This window comes from Pipra filicauda, unplaced genomic scaffold (genome assembly GCF_003945595.2).
Source record: "Pipra filicauda isolate LSUMZ 115617 unplaced genomic scaffold, ASM394559v2 scaffold66_size7647185_pilon, whole genome shotgun sequence".
Classification (NCBI taxonomy): domain Eukaryota; kingdom Metazoa; phylum Chordata; class Aves; order Passeriformes; family Pipridae; genus Pipra; species Pipra filicauda.
Window position 1 is genome coordinate 659,128 of NW_024104831.1, and position 23,088 is coordinate 682,215.

Below are 23,088 nucleotides of genomic sequence, written 5' to 3' on the forward strand. Positions count from 1 at the left end.
GACACAACATGTCAGTTTATACATAAAACATTTGCCCACTTTTTTTCTCTGAAACAATAATGTCTATGACATTAATTAATAATAAAAAATTAATCCAAACCCACTAACCCACCAACTCAAACTGAGAAACATACTTTGAATTTCAGTGGTCTTTTTTAAAGAAGCTATTGCATTCATATTGGGGATTTGGTGAACAACATCTTCCGGGAGAGGCTCCAGCTGAAAGAATAGAATAGAATAATATAAATATTCAATAAGCCACAGAGACATAAAACAAACTGAAACAACCTAATCCTCAGGAAAAACTCAGCCCAAGAACTGGTTAACATTTTGCTGATATCAGTTCTAAATGTATAGCCATGATTTTGTTTTCTGTTTTCCAGCCATGTAATTGAATTCCAAGGGGCTTTTCTATTGGCTGCAAGACTAATCTATGGAGTCTCTGAAGCAGGTGCATGTCTGTGTATTATTCATTAAAAAAATGCTAGTTATTTGTGTAATTTTTGTAGGTTCCTCACAAACCAAATTCCACTGTGTCTGTATACGCAGCTGGGCACTCCAAACAAAACCTTGCTGAAGCCGCACTGGAACCAAAGCGTGCACTCTATTATCTTTATTTTTCTGGTGTTATTACATCTAACCATCTTACACATTTTAAGGTTTATAGGGGAAAACCATAAAACACAGCTGCTTTTACTAACTTTACATTAATTTCAAATAAAGCAGTAGATAAAAAAGGGTTATGCAGATCAACAGTAAGAGTTCTCTAAGTAAATTTTTTATAGAATCAGCTGCATTTTAATTAGTCAGTTTTAATTCCATATTCTTTGAGTAGGGCTGCATTAGCACAAAGTGTTCAGCTACCGCACAGTTATTTTTGTCCTGAAATGGATAGATATACCAAGCAAACTGTATTTTGAAATTCACTCACGTGAGATTTTTTTATCCACCTTCCACACATTTTCTCCTAGAAAAAGGTTAAAAAATTGTTTAGGCTAAATGTTTCTTCTTTCACTCTAATAACTATATTCTCCTTGAACTATCCAGCCACTTTTTCTGCTTCCCCACATAGGCTGCCATAGCTGAGTGTGCAGGCGTGCTTCCTGAGGAGTAGCAACTGTGTCAAGGTGGACCAAAAAGAGCATTATCAATACCAATCTCTCCTCTCTAAAGCTAAGAAAGTTCAACCACCGTTGACAGGAGACATCTGTACTGCAGACAAAACTCCTTTCTTAAGCATGCCTGGGTCTATTTTAAACTAGGTCAAGTGAAGCCCACCCAAGGAGCTTCCTCTGTGAAGTTAATAGTTCAGTAGCCATCATATATTGTCCTTCAGGTTGCTACTGCTGCTTTGCTACTCACCAACAAGATAAAATCAACTTTGATCCAAGCAAATAAAGTGGAAAGTAACTGCAGTGTGGATACTCCCTTAGTGGTGCTATTTTAAGCAAGCTCAGCTACAAATCCCAGAACTTCTGGGATCCTGCTGTTACAATCAGCAGTGAATGCCTGTCAGCAATAAAGACATTGCAAATATCACCAGTCTTTTGGAGTCTTGGTAACTAAAATGAACAGGACTGTTCATGTCATTATTGCCTTAGAAGCCCATATGGCATTGCAGCTGGAAGATTTTCTTATGGCTAGAAACAATAGCACTATGTTTTGTTTTCAAATAGCATAAATTATTCCATTCTGCACAGTGAACAAGTGTGCAGAGAAGTGCTGGTTGGACCTGACTGGGTCCCAGCTCTACTTTGTTACCAAAGAGGTCAACGTGCAAAGGAAGATTGTTGCTATCTAATATGCATCATGGATTAGAACAAAGACAGCAATTACAATACAAATAATATTTACAGATACATTTGCAATTCTTGAACCACATTTACTTTATGATCTTCATAGGTTACTCTATTTGGTAACTCTTGCAAGTGCCTGTGGGGAAACTCTGTATCTGCAAAAATGCCCACCAACAGATCAAGCTTTATAGATTTTAAACCAATGATCTATACCTTGATAAATAGCATTTGCTTTTTCACTAGTCATTTTCTGTTCAAAGTAATCTATCATTTGTCCAGGAAGAGTACAAAACCAAAGGTTTGTTTGGTTGTGTTGGGTACAGGAACACATAAGGGGAAGCAAAGAGTAGTTTAAGGTTCTGTTTTGACAATTTCCTAATTCCTAAGGCTTTGATGACCAATTCACTTCCCTGAAACAGAACAAAATAGCTCCAAGCTATAGCAGTAGGAATAATAGTAAAAGTTATGGAATTGCCAGACTGCAATATGTGAGAGCTGTGTCTTGCTTTTCCCTTTCAATACCTCGAGATTCTTTATGCAGACCTTTTGTACTAAGTATTTAGCTGGGAACAACTGATGCAGAGACAGTTAGAGGAGATTTTCTGGTAAAAGGTGGATATTTTATTGCCCTCTTTAGAGTAGGATTTTTGCAGGACCCAAAATAAAAAAAAAAAAAGGTTTGATATTTCTTAATCTATAAAACTCATCTCTTTATTTATCAGTATAGAAATAATTTTTTTAACAAGTAGGCTGCACTTGAATATCTAGACATATCAGGTGAGTATTTAGAAATGGCAGGTGTGTTTTTAGAAATCAGCATAAGTTGATGAATCCTTAAAGAAAGAGTAAAACATTCAACACTTCTCCCAAACATTACTCTGTCTGTTAGCTCTACTAACAGATTTGTAGGTGATGTGAGTATAATGGTTGTGTTTGATCATTTCCTCAACTCTTTTTTCCACAAAAATTTCATTTTGTATATCAAGCTTGGCTGAAGCAGATTCCTGAGCTATTCTGTCTCCTCACCCTTAAGGATAGCCCGACAGACCTAAGACCCTCTTTCATATCAGGGCAACTTTATCAGGCTCCACAAGAAAGTTCATTACATCATATACCCTGCTCAGCCCAAAATGCAGTACCATTACAAAAACACTGCAGAAATAAAGACAGTGGGTTATGGCAGCTATTTCTATACACTTTGAAATGAGACTGTCTGCATTCAAAAGAATGATTTCTGTTGGCAGTTATCCAATGGTTGGATACAACTGTATAGACGTAGAGGTGTCCCTGGAAAATATCAGCAGTTAGACCCAACACTGAACAAAAGAAATCACTCTACACCTGGCATATATGGCAGCATCACCTTCCCTCCTACTCTTACTGGCATTAGACCATGAAGTGTATTAAATCTGGAGGCTACCAGGAAGAAAGCTGAAAAGAGCACTGGAAATACATCATCAGGAAAGAAATCTTTCAGAGAAGAACAGCTCAAGTCTGCAGAAATAACCAAACCACTGTACAGGCAGTTTAGACCAGTCACAAAGGGTCACATTTCCAAAGCTTATATGTGGCTGAATTGGGCTTTTGTGCCCAAAGTAGCAGATGAAAGTAGAAACCGTGCCCACTAATCATTTTCAAAGGAGGAAAAACAATGTAAATGGGCAAAAATCACTTGGGCTGCCTAAATCTACCAGAGGCATATCAACAAATGTTTGAAGAAGGAATTAATGATGGAAATTTTATGTGCCCAAAAAGGGATCTGAATTGATCCTGGGGAACGCAGAGAGAATTTGAAACTACAGCAGTCTGTACTGAGCTGAAAATTCTAGCAATATCCACATGGTCCTTAGCACTGTCATGTTTTAAAGTATCAAGATTAGCTTCAGTGAAGATTGTTGGAGCTAGAGATTACTGACAAATGAGGGAAGTGCAAGCATAAGGTAAGAAGCATGGAGAGTCCTGCCAGAAGCAGAGAAAGGGGAGAAGGCAGACAGGCTCCTCAGGGATGCCAGGGCTGCAGGGGGAAGCACTACAACCACCCTCTTCTGGTTACATTGTGTAAAAAGCATATCAGCATATCAGCACAAAGACTGAGCTTTGTTGCTCTTAAAGTTGGCTATGATTACAGAGGACTAATTTAGAAGATCTCACAGGTCCTCCATATTATGTGTTCTTGTATAAGCAATCTTCTCAAAGTTACTGCACTCTCTGATTACACATAAAACACTTCAGGCGTAGTTTTGTGATCCAGTTACAATGCAGTATATAAACAAAACACGTTTCAGCAGGGAGTAAGTTCAAAAATACAACGGGTCATTAGTACCTATCAGTCCCTGAAAAACAAGTGGTGCCTTGGCATTATGTAACTTTGGAATCAAAATATTCTGTTTCCTCAGCCAAACCACTCACTGACTAGCACTGACCACCTCGGGAACTTCGATGTCACCATGCTGTCCTCTGGCACATACATTGCTCCAGTTTCCTATCCCATCGAAATCTTTCTTTCTATACTCTGGGTTTATGCCAGCAGCAGTTGACAGTTGCCTCAGACTCAGTTTTAATTATTTTCTACTATTAGACTCAGATTAACAATGAGGATGTGAGATTGTGAGAAAGTTTACCATGCAATTTAAAATTGATCTCAGACCATATTCACTTCCATGAATATTTCCATTTTGAAGAGAGGAATGCTTACCTGTTCTGGTAAATAACCCCTTTTAATGAAGTCCAGGACCTCTTGGCAGAGCTCGCTGCCTAGCTGGCAAGCAGCCCCAGATTCACACTGAATTCCACAAAGAAGAAAACGCCAACTTTTCATCATCAGCAGGAAAGCTGCAGAGTACGAGCTTTCCACTTAAATTACCATCCCCTCCTAAATGCCAGCTCAACAGATTGCAAGAAAGAAGCACATACTTCACACTCTGCAAGAAAATTGTCCGGTGTAAGTTTTCAAGCATGCTTGGGAGCCAACCAATCACAATGTTTTGTCAAATTCTGCTTCAGACTGAAATTCAAGCCAGAAGAATATTTACTAGAAGATGTTAAATTTAGTCACTTAGAAATGTTTTCACACTTAGGGCCAAATTCAGCGTTGGCCGCCACAGTCAATGAGAACAGACATGCATCCTCTCTGTGCCTTTGTTGCAGGGTCCCGCTGGGCAAAGCACACTGTGGACTGCACTTCTCTGCTTCCTCTGTGCAAAGAAGAGCACGACCCCGCCTGTGACTAATTATCACTTGTTATAGACCACAGCAAACTGCTGTACGACAGAGAGCTGAGACACTGCCCAAACCTAGAGGCAGACCAGAGGGACCATGATGCTAGACTGACTTGTGTGTCCCACGGAAATATCACACCTGGCTGCTTGAAAAGGGATGGGATGAAGAAAGAGCTAAATCCGTAGTTTTTGACACAAAGAGTTTTGTGTTTGAAGAAATCCTTCCTTAGTCTTTCTGGCTGCAGAAAAGCCCCTACCTGAATGCAGTTATGTTGGAAATAAGATGCAGGATTTAGCATACTGATCTCAAGGAAAACTTAAGCCCAAGGACTTTTTAGATCCAAATAATGACTCTTCAAAAGTAATGTGGAGGAAAGAAAGCAGAACCTACCCTTGCATGTCCAGAGAAGCCTCACTCACCACCACCTTGCACCAAAAGTCATAGCAGAGGTCTTATAGCACCAAAGCTAGGATCAACAAAATAGTGTGGAACTTCCACACTCTGTGACAAAGATTTTGGGGGAAAATCTCAATATTCAACCCAATTTTCACAAACCTCTTGGAATAAAATACAAATCTTAAAATTTAATGGTTTTCTTAATTGAAGTAATATGTATATCTATATACACTTTAAAATGAGTATTTAAAACTATATAACCAATCTCTGAAAAACTGTATATAAATGAAATAATTAATTTTAAGCACATATATCATAATCTCAGAAATGCTTATGTTTAAAAGCAATGTCTTTTTTGCAATTATCTGAAACTATCTTTTCCTTTGTTTTGACAGATGCTCTTTTAATGGACAAGTTCGCAAATCATGTTGAGAAAATTCAGGACTATTTTAAGGCAACTGATGCTCATCTTGCCTTTTCACCTTCCAGAAGGTTTTCCATGTTTACATTTTGGATTTCAAGGGAATCCAACTGCTTAATCTCTTCTCACCTCTTAGGAAGATTTCCTTCCAAGGAGATAACCTACAGTGCTCCTAATTAGCTCTGCAAATGGTCAAATGGATTTTTCTTGAAGTGACATGGAAATTTTCTGCTTGTAGACAGAAGCATGGAGAGAAAAACCTAAGATATCAAAATATTTTAAAAGTAATTTTATATGTAAGCATTATAATTAATAATTTATCTTTATAAAATTTATCCTTAACTTTAATTCTATAATTTCCTTTTTAATTTGCTCATTATTTAGGGAGGGAATCACACAACCAAACCAGATAGAGCCATTTCAGATACTATAGGGTGTCTTGCCCGCTTTCCAGCTGCTGATCGGAAAGGGTGTGGATCTCTTCTAAGTTCTACATTAATTCTATCAGTCTTCTCATGCTCCAATTATTTAAAGAAGATTAATTTGATAGGGCATTCTTTTCATAGTGTCTTCACTCACATTTTTTTAAGAGAAGATTGAAAAGTTGTCTTGCTAAAAAAATCACTAAGCTATAAGCCATACATAAATAAGAACAAAATTTATGTATTTTGGATGTCAAACTGTTTTCCTTCTTGGTGCTCAGAGAGAAATTAAGAAAGCATTTTGCACTTGAAAATTTGATATTACCTCTATATATCACACCAGTGCTCCATGAAAGTTGGAAGTTGTGGCTTGCTTTACCGTTCTTTTAAAAAATGTTATTCTACTGGTAATAGAACATATGACAGTGGATTTTTGTATTGACAAGTCCTGGCCAAAACCAACAAAACAAAAGAAAAAGTTTTCAAAAAGCTCTGCAAAATGTTTATGAATTCTAATCCTCAGCACATGAATAAATACATCTGACAAACTGCAGGGTACCTCACAAAGGCCTTTCCCAACCTTTCTAATTTGAGTTCAATTATATGTGTAGTGTTTAGAACTGAAGTTCATCTTGCCAATGTTTTTAAACTAGGGTTGCACTACATACCACTGTTTGTAAAAATGAAAGGCAGATAATAAGTTCTAATTATCCTATTAATCACCTGTAAAGAATTGCATTTAGGGAAGAATGCATCCACAAATTACAGTAATTTGTTGTTTAAAGAAAAAAAGTTTTTTTCTGTCCTGGGCAGAACATGCTTGGAATTTGCTGTGCAAGTTCATGAACAGTATGCTGAAATCAAGCAATGTATACGCTGTGGGCCATGTGGTGTATATTGCCATAAATCTATAGATGTCAACAGATGTGCTGATTTCTAACTAGGTATCAGACTTCCTCATTAATGTCTGCTCCTCGGCAACACCTTTACTTATTCTTTTAAGCCAATGACAGTTTCTTATGGTAGTCTTGGTAACAATGTCCTCTCTGGAGTACTTTTCTCTTCTTAGCAGCCACAGCATACTGTGTCTTTGAAATTATGCTGCACCAGACCATTTGATGCATGTCCCAGAGGAAAACGCTGTAAGAGCACATCAGAATAATGCTTATTCCATGAGATGTCTCAAGTTATTAAGGAACATGTTCTTTTACAAGTGAATTAAAAATGGCTGCATGGTTATTTCTGTCTTCATTCTCAGTTAGTGAATTTTTGTCTCTCCCAAAATTTACTTTGCTATATTTTGCAAACAGATAGACTCACAATTTATCTAATTTCCTGGTCTCTAATTACTCTAAAATGGAAGAAAATCTTTATTCCAGTACACTTATTCAGTTCCTTTTTCTCACAATCAGTATTTTTTCTTGGATAATTTCAGTGACAGCAGAAATAGTTGGGTGTGATATAGTGTTAAAACAAAATAAGGCAGTTTTCATAAATGGGTAGCACCACCAAATGGTCATAACTGGATAGAGGGACCCAGGCACCTACACATAGGAGGACACATCACATCATCAGCATCACACCATTTGCATTAGTCCCAAAAGGGTGCAAATTTCAAGGAATGAGTTTAGAAGGGCTATGAAAAGCCACTGATGTCATAAGTTACTCTCCTAGGGAAGATGACAACAGAAATATCAATAAGAGTGCTCTGGAATGGCAGCTAATCAGGAAGGCAATGCTGCATTAACTAAGACTGTCAAATGCCTCAAGCTGGGTTGCATAATCCATATTTCAGCTGAGCAGCTTTTTCAGTAGCACATAGCACCACAATGGAAAACTTTCCTTGTGGAGCTTGTCAAAGGTGGCAGTAGATAAAACCCAACAAAAGCTTTTTTTCTCCTTTTTTTTTTTCGGTGTTTACATTTCTGAATCTATCTTTGAAAAAGCTAACACTTTAGTCATTGTATGTGTAATGTAAAAAATAATAAGCATTAAAATATTGTTCTTGATGTGTCATAAAGATGAAAAGCAAAGGTTGAAAAGAACACTAAGAAAATCTTTCTAATCAACATCCATTAGAAGACATGTTATTTCACCTTATTCACATAGGTATGAAGTCTTGAACTGGAAGGGAACTGGCAGACTAGCTTGCAATTTGGCACTAATACATTTGATTGGATGGATTATATAGCTATTAACACTTCCCCAGAGGGGAAAAAAAGGTAACACACTGTACTTTATAACAAGATCTTGCAAAATTCACAATTTATGGTAAAGGCTTTTGTTCCTTCATAAATTATTTTGGCTGCACCTTTAGCAAGCTTGCTTTCCTTCTCAGCATATCTATAGGAGAAAAGCTATTTTCTAGTGGAAAGCAGAAAAAAATTCACTAATATGAATGCTTATCTTGCATTTGTGTACATAAATGGTACATACTCATATTTACTTAGTCTCATAGTCTCCTCTCAAAAGTTGTTAAGTAATATATACAGTGCCTGAAAAATCTTGGAAACTTCATTTAAACTACAGACAGATCAACTTGGATCTTCACTTTTAAGTTAATTTTTTTTTAATCTTCAACACATTTTTATTAATGTTTCAAAAGTTAGGTGTCAAAATACTGAAAAAAAAGTGCCTTTGCAATATCCAGTTCCTAAGATTACCAGATACTTTGCAAAAGACTTTTTTTTTCCACAATAGATGGCTTAAAGGTCCATTCCGAATAGATAATATGCACACCAATGACTAACAATGATGTCAAGTCTTGTATTCAGCACATCACTAAAAGCAATTTGGAGGTATTAAATATTACTCAGAACTGGGAATAATTTAGGCATATACTAAAGGATTTGTATAAAAATCCAATTTAGAGGTATTTATCCAAACCAGCTCATTTGAGGTCTGCTCATTTCTAAGACATGTTCAAATTCCATGGTTTTTATGTCAAATGAAAAAAAGACTGACACCATTGTTACTAAAACAATATCAAAGATAGCAGCTTCAGCAAACTTGGATCATTCTCTCCACCTAGTATGATTTATGTTTTACCTCATTTCCTAAAAGGGCGTTTATACAGGCTTCAGATGCATCACAGATGGCAGTAAGGTCATGTCCTCCCTCCAGTGCCAGCACAACACGGCCATCCGCTAACTTCAGCAATTGCTTGGTTAGGTGACCAAAACCTAGTATTCAAATACAGTAGTGCAAATAATTAAAGCAGAATAGATATTACAGGCATATTTCACATCTGGTGCACGAGAACGCAGAAGGCTCTCAAATATTGTACAGGGAGCATAGGATTTACTTAGTCCAGTATCCTGTTTCTGACCATGGCCCACACCAGATGGTTTGGAGGCAGATGTGAGATAATGTCACTCATGCTGATCCCTCATTGCTGGAGATTAGTTGAAACATGTGGTTGTCTCTCTTCTTACCTTCGTTAACCATTATCACCCTGGATTCTCTTGCTATTTGCATATGTGTGACATATACCTATGTCATTAGAGAGATCTGATATAACTCTGGTCACTTATCATCGATAGGACAAATTATATTTGTAGTTCAACTATAGTGCTATAACTAAAAATAATTGTTTTTTTTTAAAATGAGATGATGAAATATTTTTTTTATTTACAAATTGCTTCTTCCTTTGTATTTGGGGTTTCAGAATATAAAACCATGGACTGAAAGATAGCGGAAACATATGTTACCTCTTAGCTCCATCTTGAAGTGTTTTTGGAAGCAGCACTAACAACTAGATCACTTATTTTGATTCGAGGTTTTGGTGTAAGTTGAAACTGTCCAGAACTTTGTAGCTATCTCTACCAGTATTCCTCATTCCTGACCAACAGTGTTCTAAGAAACTCTGCACCATAGCCAAAAATGATAGTACTTCATTTTCTGTGGTGATCTATAACTACACAAACACTACCACAAAGTCTTCATCTGTGATTCAAGTAAAATTAATTTATTACATATTTAATGACAAGAAAAATTGCATGAAATATGTCGATTTGGAGTGAAGATTTTTGAAAGAATTTTTGTGGTAGTTTCCTAGGACAGCTATTGTTTTTGCTTAATCTCTTTTAAGCAAGTAATGATAAATAAAGCTTTGAAGCTATTGACTTTAAATAAACATCACATCTTGTTCTTAACTTTTCCACTTAGTCTGTACTAGTTGCTCTACTGATGGTCATCCCTACTCATTCCAGTGCATTTCAAACCCTTATATAAAGCACTTAGAAGGTACCTGCTAAAGCCTGGGCTTCTATAAAGACAGAAAAACCCACATCTTTTTACTACATTCCAGTGAAGAAGGCCATTGAAAATTAAAAACTTTAAAAATTACAAGTATATTTTCCAGCAAATTTCCCAAGACACAGATTTAAGGCTTGATCTGGCAAACAAGCAATCTCATGTTTAATTTAGTTTACATTTTAGGACTTTGTTAAGCATACATCCAACTGTTTTTAGAACAGGGACTTTAGTGATACCAGATTTGGATTATCTGTGCAGACAAAAAAACCCAAACCAACAAAACCTCCTCTACTTGCCACTTCATCTATAGATGATCACAGAACACTTGAGGTGAAATATTGTTTCCTTGAGCCACTGCACAATCTTCTATACCCTGTAAGTACTGCAGTCTTGATTCTAGCAAAGTAACTACACTGTGGTTTAAATTACATAAAGGGTTGAAAAACAAATAAAACCTTAAACTCTCATTTAAACTCAACCTTTCCTCATGAAACAAAAAAAAAATCAACAACCGCCAAAACCAAAAAAACCCCCACCCAATCCTCTCTACAAAAACCCAAATTTAGACAGGATAATAAAAGTGAAGGAAGGAGTGGAATGAGGATAACCTTTGATCTTTAGCCAACTTCTAGTTTCTTTTACCTATAGGATTTATTTCTGTCTGCATGTTACACATGAGATCTGTGGGTTCATAAGAAGAGAGTGCCAAGATTGCAAAGCGAGTCGTAGATACAGCATTTAAAGGAAATGAAGAAGAATGAACAGGCACAGGCTCCCCACATCTGTAACTCACTCTTTGGGTCTGTGAGGAATCCAACACCACTTTTAAGACAACATTATCCTTTGTGTTATACAGATTCTATGAAGGGAAAGCTCTATCACGTTTCCTCTGCACATTTTGAAAATTTTTTATGACGGCAAATATTGCTACCACCACATTGTAATCTTCTGAGGTATATGTGGCAATAAATGTAAAGACTCTTGCTATGCCTTTTTCTCCTTTTAGACAACCACACATAGCATAACACATAGACATTGTTACAATATTAGTTTGTCTACTTGGTTTCCTAATGTTTTTCCTAGTATTAATGCTATAATAATCATCCCTGACTGAATCAGGATGCAATGAGCCATACAGAAAGCATCTTTCCTAATAAAGATCACGGTAACAAGAAAAAGTGTTTCCAAGCCAAATTAAGATGATGGGGCCTTTCTTCAGTGTATTTACCCTGAGAAAGTAAAGGTGACTTGCTAGAAAGTGAGGAAATAACTTTAGCCAACAGTACCAACATTGCAGGTGACTGAATGAGTTATGGAAATTCTTAATAAAGAAACTTGGATCTTGTGTCACTGCAGCAACCTAGGAAAGATAATAAGTTTCTCAAGGAAATCCCCTGGAGTGCAGAAGTAAGAAAATGGAAAGAAAGGAATCTCAGTCAAATAATAGTTTTAAGATGGGCTGTAGTTCATGCCAAATAATTAAGGAAAACAAGAAGAAAATAGTAACAAGCACCATTAAAAGAATCCATTATCTCCCCTGATATAAAGAGATCAAACACTGGCCAAGTCTAAGGTGAGAAAGGAGTCAGATAAGCATTTTGAGTCCTGGATCTTTCAACTCTCATGAATTTCTAGAAATCAGCGGCAGTTCTTGGCACTTCTACTGTGTCTGCTGAAATCTTCTTGTAAATGTGCTCAGTGACTTTGTACTTCAGAGAAGTAGCAGCATTTTTTAAAATTAGGCTCATGCAGTGTGACAGGAAATTGTGAGAATGGTTTTATGCCAACTATTATTTTCATAATTTCTGTAATTTAAAAGTACCTGTTTCCTTCACAGATCACATATTTAGATATTCAGGGTATAACTTTGCAAAAGCACTTAACATTCATTTGCCATGATCCTATTAAATATTATGATTAAACTTTGATTTCCACAAGAAACAACATTAAAACACTACTAAGTAATTCTGAAATTCCCACTCACCAACTGTTTTATATTTTTTGGACAAAAAACCTGTGGGTGTACAACTGTCATTCAAGCAAAGACTAGATTAAAACTGTAACCATTTTAAATATGTTATGCACTAGAGACATAAATAACAGTATATGACCTGTTATTTGCCCTCAAAGTAAAAATATAAACTTTCAAAACAAAAGTAACACGCAATTTTTAATTATACCCTTTCTCCTCTTCCAGTGCTATTATTGGAGGAGATACAATATTCAGACTTATGGAAGAAAATATTCTATTGCAGAAAGGCAGGAAGAGAGAAAATTAATATTGTATTATACTACTGAGCAAGATGTCAGGCTGTTATTGAAGGACACAGTGTGATAATCACTTGAATTACCATCTAAGCAAGTCATTCATCTTTTAGTGGACTGATGCCCCAGTAAGGACTCTGGGGTTTTTTGTTGTTTACAACAGACAAAGTCCCCACACACTCTTTGTAGTTCTGCCAAGCAGCAAGGAATGGCAAGGGTGAGGCTTCTGCCTCATTTGACCAAAGTCACTGGAGCAACTGTACTCTACCTGTTCTTACTGAAAACCAAGAAAAGATGTTTAAAAAGATAATCCAGAGTTATTTCAGTTTTCTTTTGTTGTTTTCGAGGTACCTGAAATGGAAAGGGGGAAACAGAAGGTAGATAAAACACCTCTTATCTGGGTCAGCTCCCCTCCAACAGACTCATTACACAACCATGTGTTGTGTTACGGCTAGATGAAGTGAAGCTAACAAGTCAGAGTTTGTATGTACAGCCTCCCATTTTGTAAAAGAAACATTTGAGAATGAAGACAACTTGTGAATGTTATTCTTTTCACATCCTTTCCTCAGCAGCCAGGGAAAGGAACCATATGGATGGGGTGCACTCCCAGCCAGCACCACAGCACTCCGTGTTTGCATAAACAGTCATATATGCAACTCAATTTGCTCGCCAGCAAATGTGCAAACACCCAGTTCGTGGGGACTAAACCTGCCTCAGCAGAAAAGAGACTCCTTCCCTCTCCACCACTGTGCATAAGGAGAGCAGATGTCTCCTGCACAGTCATTCTTTGGGTGATGGCAGGCTGAACAAAGCCGTGGTGCTGGCCCTTGCTCATTGGAGGCGGCTGGTGAAGGAACGAGGACACATCAACAATCGAAAGGCTGGCGAAGCTTTAGAGGTATGGAGAAAGCCTCAGCTTTCTCAGCCTCAAGAGCAGGGCCCCAACAGCTCTTTTGGCTTCAGTATCTTAAAAGCTACAACCCAACCCTAAATTACAGGCAGTTCTGGTGAGCTCCTCTGGATACTTGGAGCAGCCTGGAGAGGAATACATGCAAAACACAAAAACTCCACAGTCTCTGTCCTGGACCTCCAAGCATGTATTTAACTATTATTTACCATTTAATCATGTCATTACTCGCTAATTTACTTGAGAATGTGTTTTCCTCTCATTAAAACTGTTGCAATGATCTCTGCCAAAAGTCTACCCACCAGTGTTCTGTGCTCCTTCCCTGTGGTTCCTTCGTGACTATTTGATTAATTTTCATTGATATTCTTCCAACAATAGCATCTAAAATTAACTGGGTCAGTTTTTACATAACTTCCTGACTCACTAGGGTACGTGTCCTAAATAAATATGTCCATACAGGAGTCAAATGACCCTTCCAGCACTAGCAGGAGCTGGGACTTTTTGCAAAGCTTGTGTTCTATGATAAGAGAACACATTTTATTCTCAACTCTTAATTTAGGACCTTTTATTCAGTCAAAACTTCATTTGGATTAAGTCAGAGGTTTGACTCAGTTGGCTGGATGTGGCCTTGAGTGAGGGGGAAAGGGAGATTTTAATGCCAAATACATTCTTATGAAAAACATTTTCCAAATGGCTGAAATTACAAATGTTAGTGTTGAGGTACCTGAATTTAAATGGTACATTTGGCCTCCAGGCATTAGCTGCTGATTTCTTGCTTTTAATAACGGAGAAGGAAGCTCAGTAACACTTCAAATTACATCTCAAGCAGGCATTTAATTTAGATTAAATTAGACAGTAATTGTATGTTAAATAAATACCAATGGTCTCAGGAACACATTTTTTATGGATTAACAATTTATGTAATAGATGTTTTTATTGCATGCTTGCTAGGTCTACAGCACTATGCTTTTCATAATTAGCTGCTCTTTAGCTGCTACACTGAACATAACTTATTAAATCTCTATTAAGTACATATTCAAGGATACATAGCATACCTCTTTGAAAGCCAAAAAATGCAAACCTGATTCACTACAGTAAAAGGCCACCTTGACAATGCTCAATAAGATGGTTTATGTATCTTCAACTCTCTTGAGATATGGACGTATCCAAGTGTGTCATATAGTTTGCTGCATTTGGTTAGTCCTTCAGGAAGGAGGAATTTGTACACCTTCACCACATAATGGCAGCACTGACCACTGGACAAAGTGTTCCTCAGAGAAAATACGTGGAGGAAGAAGACTCCTCCAAACTTTTCTCCAAATTAATTCATGCTAAAAATAAAAGGAAGTGATTTCTTTTTTAACCTGCATTATCAGGCACTAGGGATTGTGCATTCTCCAAGGAAAGGTCATAGTAATGTACAAAATAATGATGAAGTTTTTAGGGCTGTTACAGTGCTGTCATGTGGATTCGGAGGGAAAATATTCAACCACAGATTTCAGCTGCCAGAGTCAAAGGAGGAACCTTCAGATATTCCCAAAATGGTTGGATGATTTTAGCGCTATTCTTACTACCTCTTTTCTCTGTCTCTTCCTTTTTTTTCTGTTTCCTCACATTCCCTTCATCTCTACCCAGTGTCACAGCTGGCTTAAGGAATAATTTCTCCACTGTCCTGCTAACTCTGCCCTTTTTTTTTATTTTGCTTTCTATTTAGTAAATCCTCTACTAAGTAAAGCCAGCCAGGATGCAAGATGATCCGTACAACAGAGTTCTTCACTGTTTTTTTCAAGAACATATAGCCATTCTGCATCAGAAAACAGAAGCCAAGAGACAAACTGTAGAATTTCAAATAACAAAGTGGCATTTCAGAATCTCGGATTCAGATCTCTCTGGAAAAAGCTGTTGCTTCATCTATGAGGTGAGAGGATTCTCCATGGAGTTTGGGGAGTTTTTTCCTGGAGATTAACAACTCTCTAAAGGGATTCTGTGGAGATGGACTAATCAGAGTAGTAATTATCTATGATGTCTGCCCTATGTACTGTGAAATCTGCCAAGGTGATAATGCATACACAAGTTATCGTGATAACTTCTTCCAAATCTGATCAAGTTGCCTGATTTAAACAGATATATAATATATGCATTTGATGTTACAAGTGACAGATGATTGTATCTCCAAATCTGAGTCTAGACTCAGTAAGGGGTTACCTAAAAAACAAGACATCTGATAAAAAAATCAATTTAAAGTATGAGGAATCTGTGTCTAATCCACACTGGAATAAAAATCAGATACTACTATTGACTATACAAATAAATCAGTAAGCTTGATTAAGTTTGGAGAAGTTTATTATAATGCTATTGCCCATAAAACCAACTTGACACATTTTTAAAATATGTAGGGTGAAGTTTCTGAATATATATGAAATGTGGGTACTGAGTTATGACTGAAAATAATCTGATGGGAAGATCTAGTCGTATTTCTTTTTCTAACTGATGAAAAGCCAAGTCAGTTAATTTTGAATTGACACAGGAGACTTAACACAAAGGATCTAGTTTAAAGTCCATCACTCAGAAGCTCAGAACTGACTGCCATTTTCTGAAGATGGTCTATAAAATTCTGCCAAGAAAAGCAACACGGACTAAGCAATCTTTCCAATTTATACAGTTTCTCAGAGTCTACAAATTAGGGCTCTCACTTTATTTTCAGTCATTTATTGACCTTGCCACATCAACATATTGGATTAAATTAAGAGCTAGTTCCTTAGCCAGTGTTAATCAGCATTTACCATTATCTAAAGACCTAGCCTCCAGATGTGGATCATTCATCATTCCAAGACTAGCAATATAGATACAATAAGCATACCAGGGATAGGTTCTTTAGGTGGATAGCTTGATGTAAACACTCTATTTCCTGACTAATTTGGCATCAAGTCTCCTGGTGAACTCAGTATTAGTATCAGAGGTCTAGTGCCCCTCAGGATTTGGATCACGTTGTTTAATAAACATCATTTTATAAAATCAGAAGGGAATAAGGCAGTGCATTTCTAAGGGATTACTGTACATCTCAAGCGGTTATTCACTTTCCCTCTGGCCTTGTGCCCGTTAACCCCACCTGACATATGCTATAATCACCCAGAAATGCACTGCCTGTCACCACTTATTGAAAAGGTAATGTGTAAAACTCACTAAAGGAAATGGTATTGAAACTAGTTTTGGGGCCTGACTCCTTATAGTCTTCTGATTAATTGCAATTCCCAAGTAAAATACATTGAGCAACTTTCTATTATGCTGTTCTATTACAAAAACATGTAAGAATCAAGGATGTGATTTCAACCCATACAACAGTCCCTTTGTACCTCTTTGTGCTATTAAAAGGACACACAGATGCCTTGAAACGGTGGGTAAACCCCCACTGAGTAAAAGGAACTGTAGCTACCATTTGAATGACATAGGTGGCTCTATCCAGCCTTCTCCACAAATAGAGAAGTTATGTCAGACCCTTGTCATTCATGTTATTACACAGCAGAGTTTGCAGGAGCCTTAACCTGGTGGGAGCGCAAGAAAGGGCAGGGAGCTGCATCGGCCTCAGGTGAAGGTAGGATGGATGCTCCTTTGTTCTGATGCACAGAAGGTGAAAATATATAGAACATACTTTTATTTTCTGTTTGCTCAGAATGAAATATATGACTCATTCTCATTACAGATATTTACTTTTTAAAATTCTTTTTTCTTTTTTTATTTTGTAGACATTAGGGCTATGTTTCGCTGCTGGGTGAATGAGAGCTTCAGGTACAATACAATTTGTGATCTTTAACAAGTTAACTGAAGTGGAAGTGCTCTCTTTGCTTCCCCAGAAATCCCTCCTCCTCTGCCTACCCCAAGAAACACATATGAGAATAAAATATTTTCTTAGAATATTGAATATCTCATCCCTGTCTTTCCAGTCTTCCAACACACAGTTATCAGAAAGACCTTTCCTGTGAGCTCCTGCAGCCAAATGGTGATTCACCGTTTGAGACCACTGGTGCTTCAGAAGCCCTCATGGAATTCTTTACTCAGTGGTTTTCTACCTTTTCTTAGAGAAAGTTAAAACAATGATCATAAGGCCTGGGTGAAAAATGCCTTCAGACTGAGCAGTCAAGGAGTACCACTTTCTGGATTTTCTCAGAGTGAGACGCAAAATCACTCCAGAATGACATGATTCTGCAAGATCCATATGTAAGCAAATTTCCACTATCTCTGCTGTTACCACAGCATGACAGCAGTATTAAGGGAGGATGGTAAACCTGAAATAATTAGTAATCTTAATTGAACAACAGAAACATCAAGACAAACAATGACGTTTCTGTGCTACACTCAGGCCTAAATCCAGCTAACTAGTGTCAAGGTAATTTGAGGACTCCAGATGTTGTTGCAGCTGCAACAGTCATCTTAGTCACTCTCCTCAAAAGTGGGAAGTTCACAACAGGGCAAAAACCATTCATTCCACATTGAGATACTGTTTCTTGAGCAGCAACAGTAATTTCTTCTTCAAGGGAAAAAATACATCAGCTTTTCTAACTGGAGACACTGAAAGTCTACTAGCAGAATAGCTACTGTTTCTCCCTCAAGAGTTTTAACAGCTAGAAGTAAAATAACCTGTTGCCAGAGTTCAAAGCTCCCTAGTGGCTCTAGAATCCTAGCAAACAAGGTATACCAAATTGACACATCAGGATTGCATTTATTCTTCCTTTTAACGAAAGCTGAACAGCCACAGCAGCTGAAAGCTTGGGCAAATATTATCCCAACTTTGTAGCAAAGCCACTTAGAAACCCTGGACAATGAAGGTGTTCAACTGTCTCACTACAAATAAATAGAGAAGATCAACAAGGAAAAATATCAAAATATCAAAATCAGAACGGTTCCACTCATTAGGGCAGGCAGTGGTCACTCTGGCAGAGAAGGATGAACATTTCAGTCATTTTCATTTTTGGCCAAAGTGGTGATCTCATTTCATTAAAAAAATGGTTGAACAAAATTTTAGCATCTTCCCACCATTTTTACCTACATCTTACTGCTAGACACTACAATAGAAGGAATTAATTAATTAAATAATATTAATTACAGAAAATAAAAGATGGTACATAAGGGATTTAGAGAAAGGATGAAAGTGTTGGGTTAATCAAAGAGTCTGTTATTAAATAAGATGATAAATAAATACATTCATGACTAAAAGACAATAAAGGCATGTTAATGAAATTACTAGGTGAGCAAGAACAAAAATGACCATGAATAAGAAACTAAATATTGTCAAAGAAACAATGGTTTCTCATAACCATTGTCAATGGTCAGAAAGTAAAGAAAGCAGAGGTGGTTCATGATCTTATTTCTAGAATGGGATGCAGAGAACCAATAGTAGTTGTTCCTTCTAACCTTTCAGCTACTTCTATCTTCCCAGACCATGCCTTATTCTAATGGCTCATTACAAATAAACTCGAACTATTCTTCTGCATATACAAATCCTTAGTGGCAGTGGAAAAGGTGGCTTCTGTCTCTCTCCCAGGTGATGTATGACTCCATCTCAGGCTGATGAGCCCAGGCATATATGTAGTCTAACCTGGAACAGCTCAAAGATGGACTGTAAGTCTTTTGAAAAAAGATAACGAAAAAGAATTTTCTTTTAATTTTCCTTGTATCCAATGTGAACTTAAACAGTAAATCTTTGTGTTTATTAGAACACTTGAAAGGGCAGAATGATCAGATCTAAGCAGAAAACATATCTAAGTCCTTGAGATAGGTAAAGGAAAATTAATTTCCAAACTGAAGATTATTTTTGGCAGTGATAGCTATTAATAAAAAACATTCCTTAATGTGCAAAAATCTATACAAATCAGAGTAAGATCTGGATGTTGCCTATTCAGGAGGTGTGAAATCCAACACATGCAGCCAGCAGGGCTGATACAGGTGTGGTTAAGCAGGTGGGTGGTTGCAGGCAGAGGAGGTTGTAAAAAACCACATTTTTTTTGATCCTATCCTGTTTCAGATGCCCCAGAAACAGGCAGGAAAAGTCCTTACGACCCCTTCAGACTCTGAGGTTTTTACTTCTTGTACATGCTGTACTGGGTCCTCCTGCACCCTCACTGTGCCTGGAAATGCTCAATAAAAATTTGTTTTGACATGACTGTTACCTTTTCTATGGGACTACTATACAATGTATGCAATTTAATATTTATATCAGAGTTCTACCTGAATTTCTGGCTGTAGCTTTTTGTAGGCAGTTGCAATGCATAAGTGATCTGACAGTTGATGCTGCACATTGGAAAATTAGAAAACTAAAAACATTTTCATTTAATCTGAAATTAAGATTCAAGAAACAAGAAATTTAGGGCTCCACAGTGCCATTTTTGTATGACCCACAGAAATCACATTTTTTAAGGTTGTTTTTAATGATAGAAAAATGGATAACAGAAAAACCCTGAAATACAGCAGTATATAGGTATAAAGGTACAGGAACATGTATCTCCTCTATTTTTCAGCTTTAGGCAGAAACTCTGAAGTTGGCATTTACTGCTGGTTTATAGTTACAATCTGAACTCAGCCCTCTCCATGCAGAGAAAACAAAAGGTCCAGAATAGTAGATGTTCATTTAATTAACATCTCTATCTTACAGCATTTGCAAAAGGGGTGCATTGTGCAAGCAATTATAAACCTCACATGGCCTAACTTCAGAGTAATTGACCTTACAACCCAATTCCTCTGTGCACAGTTTTTGTATGCAATTTCTAGATTTACTGTTTCAAAGAAAGAGTGTGCAAACAATTTCAGGCAAAACTAAGGTGAGCAACTCATTCATCTTACAGATGGATGAAAGTTTGTGCCAAACTGGAAAACTTGTTGTGGAAAGAGTCTCTATTGATGCTACTTCCAGTGGATCCAGATTAAAATTCTTTAATTTTACATGATGCTGCTATCTTAATCAGGAATGAAATGAGGAGAAGAGAAATGACAGGGTTTAACAGTTCACTGGACAGCAGAGATTATTATAGGGAAATATAATACACTCTGCCAGTCCAAGAGTATTCCTTTGTCAGTCATCAAATGACTGCTACAAATAAAAAATTCAGAGGACTTCTCCAAGAAAAAGGCAGAATAGAAAACATAGACAGCATAAGTGTAACTTCTGCTTGCTTCTACTATAACTGTGCAGTATCTTAAATTCTTGATATTTCTTTTTTTCTATAAACAAAATTTCAGGCCACATCTTAAAAAGTTCAATATGAAAAGCACACATATCACTTCCATACGTGTGTTCTAGGTGACGTCTATATGGAAACAGTGACAAATCCTTTCCTCGATGGAACACTGTAAAACCTTTATTAAAAAATTTGACAAAAATGAAAATGTGTTATCTATATGAGCAGTGCTCATTAAAAATCTCAAAGCAACTGGCTCCAAGATGAATTTTGGCAAACTCTGAAGTCCACATGTGGGAGAGGCAACTTTAGCACTTAGTAAATACCCAAAAGTCTGCAATTAATCCTGACAGATTCTTTTGGGATTAGCCACTTCTGGAGAGCTCTCATACTCTTGAGTCAGCCTCTGGAAGCACCACTAGTCATCTCAGGGACCTGGGCTTTCAATTCAGACACGAAGGTAGGGTAGTTAAAGCTGGGGGAGCCTAGAATATCTCAAACTCCTTAGGAGGTTATCCTTGTCCTTATATTATCTCTAAGTATGGCCAATCTTTTGCACGTTACTAGAACTGATTGAAGTAATAACAGATGAATAGTTCAGATAGTGTACCCCTGCTTCATGTTCATAACACTGCTTGTAAGCATATGTTAGTATTTGCCAAATGCTGTGTTCAGCTTAGAGACTCCCAGCACACTGCTTACTTAGACTTCCTAAACTTAATTATCCATTTCTTATCAGTGCTCATAAAATGACATCCTATAGGATCTGCTCTCCTAATGTGTAACTGAAGCTTTATATACAACAGAACAGGGATTAATTAAGATAAAGTGATAACTAGTAAATAACCAGTTCTCTTGATGACACAAATATCCAGGAACCTTTGCAAAGAAATACCACTCCTCAGACTTAAATGAGAACATAAATTAGAGCCTGTTACTATTTCTTAATAAGAATTGAAAAATGAACATGAGTGGGATGGGATGAATGAGTTCTAAAAGCAAAGGAAATGTTTACGAAAAAGAACAGCATTTGCATTCCTATTTGCCTGGGCCACTTGCCCCTTTTGTAACCTGATAAAACAAATGAGTCAATACAAATCAAGATGACTTAGTAGAAGAACAGCAAATGGCCATTGTAAAAGTAGAGGCCAGAGGAAAAGGGACGCCACAAAGGCCCCAGTCACGCAATTTTTTTTTTTTTTGCGAGCAGATTTAATGGGTGTGCTGTGGCCAGACACCTTTAGAGTCAGGCATGCCATTTCACTAAGAAGAGAAAACAGCAAGATCATGTCCAAAGGCAGTAAAGTAAAATGGAATCATAACTGAACATGTTACAAAGTTCATATTTTGAAAAGAAAATAGTAGAAAACTTGCACAAACTTTTTTTCATGACAATATGTCCATTCTACAAACATTTTTACGTGATAAATCAGAAATCTTATTTTTTCCTTCACAGACATGCTGCCTTGTTTTCACTGATTTACCCTGACTTTAAAAGGAGTCTTTGAGAAAACAGTGGATAAACTGAGAATTTATGCAGTCCATATCCACTATCAGACAAATCACTGCAAAGTTTAATTTTTCCCCTTGCCTGTCTGACAAAACTGCAAGACAGCCAAATACAGGTGTTCAGATATATTCAGACAATGCTCTTTTTTCTCTCTCTCTCTTTCTAATATAATATTTTGTCATTTACTCTGTGAAAATATTATGGTTGGTAAAGTAAGATCAAGCAATAACTCTAATTTTTTAAAGCCTTTAAAGCAATTTTTTGGAGAAAAATGGTAGTTTAGACAGCACATTTATTTAGTTTTAATTTTTGTGCTGTCATACATCAGCACTGAAGTCCTGATTTAGAACACATGCAGCTTGCCTTTGAAGTTTTGGCTGTTTCTTAACAATGGCAAAAAAAGATATAAAGAAATTAAACAGCACCGAAAAAAATCATAAAACAGGGCTTTTGTGCTCTTGATTTATATATTGTTTTTATGTCTGTTTAAAAAAAAGCTTTATTCTCAATAATCTTTCATGGGAAGCTTTACTCTGACATACCTTCATCTAAGCCTTTTCTTCTTTGCTGACCTTTCTTTTCTCCTTCCTATCCTCTCAAGTCTCCGAACAGTACTTTCTAATATCTTTTCCATTCAGTAGCAAAATGAGTTTATTGGAATTCTTATGAAAACCAAAAGAGTAGAAAATGTGCAAGTGATATGCTAAACTAATACTTTTGGATGAA

General features: G+C 36.9%; 1 protein-coding gene across 14 annotated transcripts in view; it reads right to left on the reverse strand.

The window, feature by feature from the left end:
- Positions 1-23,088, reverse strand: part of HDAC9 (histone deacetylase 9) — a 459,183-nt gene that overhangs the window by 19,954 nt on the left and 416,141 nt on the right. For all 14 annotated transcript variants that reach the window (XR_005566228.1, XM_027738932.2, XM_027738931.2 and 11 more), the window contains 2 exons: positions 9,303-9,436; positions 135-219 (listed from right to left, as the gene is read on the reverse strand). Coding sequence is in view for 13 of the 14 variants with exons in the window: in XM_027738932.2 (XP_027594733.2) it covers positions 135-219; positions 9,303-9,436 (219 nt within the window). In the remaining variant the exon portion in view is untranslated. The remainder of the gene's footprint in view (positions 1-134; positions 220-9,302; positions 9,437-23,088) is intronic.